The 8,276-nt window shown below is 48.1% G+C and overlaps 1 protein-coding gene and 1 pseudogene across 1 annotated transcript; one reads left to right on the forward strand and one right to left on the reverse strand.

Moving 5' to 3' along the window:
- Positions 1-1,933: 1,933 nt before the first annotated feature.
- Positions 1,934-4,601, forward strand: LOC123124034 (uncharacterized; annotated as a pseudogene).
- Positions 4,602-4,830: 229 nt separating this feature from the next.
- LOC123124036 (sugar transport protein MST8) lies at positions 4,831-7,581 on the reverse strand. Its single transcript, XM_044544739.1, has 4 exons — positions 7,363-7,581; positions 6,947-7,269; positions 5,660-6,289; positions 4,831-5,552 (listed from the first exon to the last, which is right to left on the reverse strand). The coding sequence occupies exons 1-4, from the start codon at positions 7,496-7,498 to the stop codon at positions 5,088-5,090; spliced, it is 1,554 nt and encodes a 517-aa protein (XP_044400674.1). The 5' UTR covers positions 7,499-7,581; the 3' UTR covers positions 4,831-5,087.
- Positions 7,582-8,276: the final 695 nt, after the last annotated feature.

The following is an 8,276-nucleotide window of genomic DNA, read 5'->3' on the forward strand; positions in this document are numbered from 1 at the left end:
GAGAGAGAGAGAGAGAGAGCGAGCTGGAAACAAGCTCTGTCAAGTAGCCAACAGCAAGGACTTGGCACCCGTCACCATTAGATCAGACCAAGAAGAGCAGAAGCTATCATTGTTTGATCGGTTGAAAGAAGATCCGTCATTGAGAAGATGTGGAGGAGAAGTCACCAGCTTGCCCTGCGATCACTCTGCATCTTACAGAATTAGGAGAATTGCATTCGTCAAAGGGCAGCCCAACGCCTAGCCACGTCATGACAAAGAGAGACGCTGACCACACCGAAGGGAAATGTTCCACCGAGACAGCCCCGCACCTTCTCTTTGGTCATCCACGAACCAACAATAGCATGCTAAAAGAACTTTTCTTTTCATGCAATTGTCAGATCAACGCCGTTTGCTCCACAGTGCCACATATAATCCCCATGCAGTGGGCGCTGAGCAATAATCTCCACGTCGAGGCAATATATTTTAAATTTGATTTTGCTAGTTTTCACATAAAATGGGCGGAAAATGAGAACTTGAAGTTGAACAGTACGGTATGATCTTGCACACAGGCTGGCGCTTCCATGTAGAGGTACCAAAAAAAAAGGTCACAAGATATATCAGATTTCACTCGGTATATACTTCTCGTGAAGTGAGAGGTAAGAAAGAAATATTTAAAGTAGATCGAGTAACACAGAAGCTATATCAAAAAGAGATTTTGACAACATCAAAGAGCTGCCAAAGTGCCAAAAGACGATATTGTACACGCTTTGAAACACATGCATGCTTCTCCTCTTGTCTGTTGGAAGATCACACTTACGACTATGCTTTTTCTAAAGCTACCTCAAATTTGCTTATAGCTAGCTTGTTAACCTCTGGCCGGGCACAAGCGACCTGATTAGAAATAAGATTGGATGGCCATTGATCTCTCAAATTTATCTTGGGGTCGTCTCTGCAATATGCACATGGCAGTCACACTCGCACAGTCACGAGCATCAAACTAGGTATATCAACAGAAGGCAAACGTCGAGAGACGACGGGCAAAAGAAGCACTCTACAATTGATTTGCACATCAATTGCAATGCCTCCGGCCGCTGGCACTCTCCAATGTCCTAATACTACACGGACACAATTTGCTAGTACTAGGAAACTAACTTTAGACTAATTCAGTTTGTAGCAAAATGCACCAGCATTTAAAACATCAAATCAGTTCCATCAGGCCAATCATAAAATATACTATATGTTCACAATCTCTACATTTCATCTTGTACAAAGTCAGAAAAGTATAACTTTCGACAAGCTTAATTAGAATCACATGTATCTCGAAATGGTGAAATTATAGTTTATTTATTTTACATCTTGATTTAATTTTATTTTCACATGAGGTAAAAGGAAGATCATGGAGGGTTTATATATCAAGTGAGGCTACATTATGATTTTTCACTTCTGAAAATAGGGGTCGATCTCCTTAGCCATGTCAAATTGCATGCACCAAGCCTCAGCTCTTTCCGGCTAAAAATCCGGGGCCTCGTCGCTCCGTGCCATGTTAAATTGCATGAACCGACCAACACATCTATTTATAAGCATAAGCTATTGAGAAAGATGTGCAGCGTATTTCAACAAGGGCTGACTCATATGGAGCTCCTGTGCATGGTACTATCTTACATCATCTCCGCACCGTAGATCATGGTACATGTAGTCCAAGCCACCAGGTGATGGTAAACTGGAGTACATGAAAGATGTGTAAGTGGGACGAATGGATATGTAACAGAGATTTTTTGTTCTTTTGTTTTTACAAAGAACCGGGAATAAAGAACATGCCTAGCATCCAGATCCAAGGAATAAAGGGAACAAAGGAAAAGTGGAAAAATGAAAAAGGGGAAAAGACATGCATGCTAAGGCTGTAGCAGTATGGCGCATTTGCAAATGTGCTGGATGCTAGTAGTAATACATAACACACATATTTCCATGACCTCTTAGCACGCATGCTTGCAAACCGACGCTCAAGGAAACAGTATTCTGGGACTCCAGCAGTCCGATTGCCACCCTTGTGTAAGGTAATTTCCTTTCCTCGTAAGTCTAATCTTGGTAGTACTCGTACACAACAATCTATGAGCTAGTTTGCTCTTATTGTTCTTCTATCAGTGAATCAATTGAATACCTATGATTGCAGCGTAGCAAAATTGGCTGAAACTGCTCTTAATGTTGATCATGGGCGCCGGAAACTGTTCCGGCCAAGCAATCAGTGACTTCTCTAAGCACATCGACGGGCAGTTGATGCGAGTGAACGCTCTTCTAGTGGCAAGCACCATTGTGATAGGAGTTATGGTTGGGATCGGTGCCTATGGTCAGCGCTACCGTCACCATCCACTGACAAGCTTCTTCTTCCTTGGTGCCAGCACATTGTTCCTGCCCATCCTCTCCTATGTTGTCTCTACCATCAGTGGTAATCAAGGTCCCGTCGCTGTTTTGTCTGATACACAAATAATAACAGCGTGGTGCAACACATGGAGACACATCACCCTTGTCTTGGTATGGGCTAGTCTTGTTCAGATTGCTGCCGTCAACACCAGTGCAATAGTTGCTGGTGATGACAAGAAAGGCCGAAACATTGCCTCCCCTCCTGCCACGGTGCTGCTTGTTCAAGCAATATGGACTTCCTACCTTGTCGTTAACTTTATTGGAAAGGCTTATGATGCAGATTTTGGAAATGTATTTATCCCAATTCTTGTTCCACCGTTTGCTGTTCTTGTTGCCAAACTACTTGTCAAATATCATGCTTGGTACGGGGCAAGAGGGTCATTAGGATTTGGGCGCAATCCTAATCTCATCGTTGGATACATGGAGCAGCTAAAAGCCGAGCTAGCAAGTGAGCAGCATTCCCTTCCTCCACTCATTGTTACAGGAGAGGACACAACATTAGTACACAAGGAGCCTCATGGTTATAGCCTCAATCAAGCCAATGGGACAGGGATAGACAACAATGGCTTAGTGACAATTGACAAAGATTGGCAGTTGGAGGATGACATATTTCTGACGTGTTCAACCAAGCAGCTTAAAGATCTATGCTATTCATTTGCGCTGTTCAAGCTGTTAAGATGCCGATTTGCAAGGCACACAATTGCTGAGACTGGTTCCATGAAGGCCCATACCTTATTGCCACACGTGTTGCTCCAAGTCAACGATGATGAAAGAACACTTGGAGTGATCGCAGATGAGCTTTCTTTCCTTCATGATTATTATTACTCATCTCTACCAACCTTGTATTCAAGGAGTTGGTTCCCCATTTTGAGCATATTTATTTCACTCCTTAGCATGGGCTGGAGCTTATTCTGCATATTGGCCACAACTTTTGTGATTGTGATGTTGGCTTCAAAGGGTGGTGCTGGGCAGATGCTTTGTTCCATAGATTGCCATCCTATGTACGACAAAAGATATGGAAGTCTTTTCTTCGATTTTGCACCGGTGTTTTTACTTGCGGCGCTAGTCGTGCTTTGCCGAGGTGCGGGAGATTGCTTGTTACATCTGCTCTAACTGGACTAAAGTATCCCTGATCTGCCGCTATGTTAGGCATGCTTCTTCTTGGCAGCAATCACCTTGGAAGAAGAAGTTAATTGGCCTGGTGCTGCGCAGGAAATGCAAGATGCTAAATCATTGGGTGGACAAAATGAACCAATGCTCCGTATTAGCCCTCAACCCAAGAACAACTCCAGTGGCTCTTCTTCATCGCCTCATCCCTCTGCTTGACAGAAAAAAGGTGCCGAGAGCGGTGAAGGCGGCTGTCCTCAAGCCACTGAGAAGCCCCAATTGGAAGAACCGAAACAATGGCGTGACATCCCTGAGCACAAGGCTACAGCTGCTAGCCGACAACAACCCCCTCTCAGCGTCCGGTGGCGTTAAAGGTGTAGCTGATACCATGCTCGTGGCCCACATCGCCACGAGCATCCTGGAAGTGAGGAGATCGGAGCCGCCGCGGCAGGCTGACTCTGCTCATAAGATCGCCGCCACGCACTTGTCGCGCTACTGTGCCTACCTGGTGACCTACGTCCCTGAGCTACTCCCCGACGACGACCTGTGGTGCAAGAGCTTGTACAAGGATGTCCAAAAGGAAGGCAAGCGCGCACTTGGGACAGCCGGTGGTGCCAAGGTGGCAGCGTCGAATCCCGAAGCGCTGGTCCAGGCGCTGAGTGCCAGGCCTGAAACGGCGCACTATGTGCTCAAGAATGGCGCGGAGCTCGGGAAGAAGCTGGTGCAGCTGGCGGCGGAGGAAGGGGAAGAGGCGGTCTGGGAGGCCCTCGCCGACTTCTGGTCCGAGATGATCCTCTACGCCGCCCCGTCGGACAACGTCGACGCCCACGCCGAGGCCATTGCGCGGGGCTGCGAGCTGATAACGCTGCTGTGGGCGTTGCTCACCCACCTCGGGGTCGTCAGCCGGCCACGCCTGACGACGCTCCCGGTGATGTTTAAGTCGTACAAGTACTAGTCATGTGTTTCAATTCACTACCTTCTCTGTTCTTTCAGCTTGATTGATGTGGTGTGGTGTGGTGTGCAACTGAGAAACTGCAGCTCGTGTGTTTCAGTTCAGTACATACATTGTCGATTCTTTATTCGATCTTAATTGGTGTGGTGTGCTGCTCCTAGATAACCACTCCCTCCGTTCCAAAATAGATGACTCAATTTTATACTAATTTTAGTACAAAGTTAGTACCAGGTTGGGTCATCTATTTTAAAACGGAGGGAGTACTACTGTAAGAAACAGTGTAACATGGCTTCTTCTCTGCAAGTTGAGGCGTCACTAGCAAATCTTTACTGTTAAATACGTTGAGAAGGTGATACAATTTCCTGCTTCCGATGGAACAATTTGCTGCATGGATATTATATTGTACGTGCCGAATCGATACTATTCGATCTCAACGTGAAACTCGTGGATCAGCACAGCAGCAGTACATTGTTGAGTCGTTTAATTCCTGCTACACATCAACATTAATCCATGTAATTAACCACGTTTTCTCAAAACTAATCAACAAACTCTATGATAAACAGTCTCTAGCTAGCTAAATAAGGAGATCAATCATAACTATGATGGGACCAAGCTAGTCGATCGATGATGGTCATACAGCGTTGGATGACGACGTCAACTGGACCTTGCGGCGTGCGCCATTGCCCTCGACGAAGCGCTTCCAGTACCAGTGCGTGGCCCAGATCCGGTCCATCTCCTCGATGGGGATGCCCTTGGTCTCCGGGAGGAAGAAGTAGACGAAGGCGGTCATGAGGAGCTCGCAGGCGCCGAAGAAGTAGAAGAGGCCGAACTTGAGGCGGCAGAGCATCATGAGGAAGATCTGCGCGATGATGAAGGTGAAGGCCATGTTGCACACCACCACCATGCTCTGCGCCGCCGACCGGATCTCCAGCGGGAAGATCTCGCTCGGCACCAGCCACCCCAGCGGGCCCCACGACCACGCGAACGCCGACACGAAGACGCAGATGCAGAACACGACGCCGATGGCGTAGGACCGCGAGATGGTGGCCACGCCGTCCGTGCCAAACTTGATCCAGATCAGCGTCCCAAGCACAAGCTGCAAGCCATTCATATATATAATAAAACGGTGTCATGTCAAGTTCATCAATTAACCGAAGCTACTACTTTTGTGTGTATAAGTGAGTGTACCCATGGTTAGCGTACCTGGGCAAGGATCATCTGGCAGCCGCCTTCGAGGAGGAGCTTGCGGCGGCCAAGCCGGTCAACCGTGGCGATGGAGACGAAGGTGGCGAGCATGTTGACGCCGCCGCTGATGACGGAGGACATGAGCGAGGCCGTGCCGCCGAAGCCAATTGTCTTGAAGAGCACAGGGGCGTAGAACATCACCACATTGATGCCGGTGAGCTGCTGCAGCGTGGGGATGAGGATGGCCATGGCTAGCTGTGGCCGGTACCGGCGCTCGAGGAGAGTCTTCCACGGGTTCTCGATGGCCCTGGAGGCCTCGCTGGCGGCCACGAGGTCGTCGTACTCGAGGCCGATGTCGTGGTTGCCCCGGATGCGTCGGAGCATGGCGCGTGCCTCCTCCTCCTTGCCCCGGGCGACAAGGGAGTTGGGCGTGTCGGGGAGGAAGAGGGAGCCGCCGGCCATGATGACGGCGGGCACGGCGGCGAGGCCCAGGCTGATGCGCCAGCCCCAGCCGCCGGAGATCTTTGCGGTGAAGTAGTTGATGAGGTTGGCGGCGAGGATCCCCACGGTGATCATGAGCTGGAAGCTGATGTTGAGCATGCCGCGCATCTTGGCCGGCGCCATCTCAGATAGGTATAGTGGGACAGCCTGCACATCCATGAACAAAAACAAACACGTCAACAACATGTATAGCTAGATCCAGAACAAAATCCACCGGTGCCCACATATATATCATAGTAGATGGATATGTAAACGTAAACTAAAACTATGCATAATAATGACACTTTACGGTCATGGTTCCTCTTGAAGAATGCTCCGCAAAATTACATGGAAGTTTGAGAATATTCATCTACGATGTTTTTTCTATCCTGTGACTTTCAGTAGTAAAGAAATATTTTAATTGGCAGCAATACCTCATTGGCAGGCATGCAGTTAATTAAGTTTTATCAGATGTGATCTACAGTATCAATCTCAAGCGTTTTCAGCTTCAGGGGTTATCGTCATCGCTCTCAGAGTACGTACGATTTTTGTTAGAACTATACTAGCGCGTAAGAATAGGACTTCTGTTTATAACAAACTAATAGATCCATGGATCTAACATGCATGCACGCCAACTAGTAACAAACTGAGTAGCGAGTATCCGGCCAGCATGCACGTCCAAACCCATCGGATCTACCTGCAAAAGTAATAATAGAAAGAAAGTCCACCCGATCCGATCCGATCGACCCATGCATGCATGCAAGCATCTACTCCCTCCGTTCCCAAATATAAATATAAGTCCATGGCGATCATTCACGCACGTACCTGGTTGCTGAAGCCGACGCCAATGCCGAGGAGGATCCGGCCGATGATGAGCATGGCGATGTTCATGGCGAAGCCGTTGAGGATGGCGCCGACGAGGAAGACGCCGCCGCCGCCGAGCATGGTGGCCCTGCGGCCCAGCTTGCGGGTGATGACCGACGCGAAGAGGGAGGCGACGAGGGCCGCGAGGTATAGCGACGAGGTGAAGAGGGTGAGCAGCACGCTGTCGAACTTGCAGTACTGGTTCGTATCCACCACCTCCTGCTCCTTGGCGTACACCGACGGGAAGAAGCGGATCAGGAACGGATCCATGGACGTGACTCCACCTGGTCAAAGATCAAGATTGAGTTGAGCATTGCGTACGATCCGGGATGGGTAGATGGATATCGATCGATGTCATTATGAACTAGCTTAATTACCGGAGATGCCGATGTCGTAGCCGAAGATGAGGCCACCAGATGAGGCCACGAGACAGGCGAGGAAGACAAACACCGTCATGTTTCCGGGGTAGTTCTTGTCGCCATCCGATTTGGCGAGGCCGCCGCCGCCAGCCATGACACTATGTGTTCTAAGAACAAAGGAGGTGAAGAGGGTGCCGTTGATGGAACAAGTGGAGATTGAATCTACTAGCAAGGCTCACGTGTACCAAGTATTTATATAGAGTAGAGAGAGAGAGACCGGTGATGAAAGGAACAGATAAGGAGAAAAGATAAGATTAACTTAGATGGATCGATTAGATAGACACGTAGGCTTCCCAGAAAAAGATAGACACGTCGACTAAAAAAAACTAGCTATACTTCACACGTTGTAGTATAGCAAACTGAAAACTAACCCCCCCAAAGAAAAGAATAGCAAAGATTTTTTTAAGGTGGAAAACGAATAGCAAACTGAAAATGGCGTTTTTCTTTTGCGAATAAAACTGAAAAATGGCGTATGAGGGTGCCCGGAAAGAAAAATAGCGTATGACGGTAGGACATTGCACACATCTACACCGACACAACAAATGTAATCAAAATTGGATCGAATCGCAGCTGCAGAAACAAAAAAGAAAAAAGAAAAAAAAATCAGCGCTGGTCATGTTAATTCATCGGCCAAATTTGTGGCTCGGCTTCAAGCGGCGCGCTAGAAAAGCGTTTACAGTGCCAGAGTCTCGATTTTTTGCGCGTAGCGGAGCGCTGGCTCCAGCGGCCGCTGCAAAATATAGCGCCCGCGAGCCGCTCCAGCAGACGCGCTATATTTCTTCTCTTTTCTATTGCGACTCGATACACACATTCCGCTCGGACTATATATAAGCATAGAATGCATACATAGGATAGATATAGTACATAGGATA

Source organism: Triticum aestivum, chromosome 5D (genome assembly GCF_018294505.1).
Source record: "Triticum aestivum cultivar Chinese Spring chromosome 5D, IWGSC CS RefSeq v2.1, whole genome shotgun sequence".
Lineage (NCBI taxonomy): Eukaryota > Viridiplantae > Streptophyta > Magnoliopsida > Poales > Poaceae > Triticum > Triticum aestivum.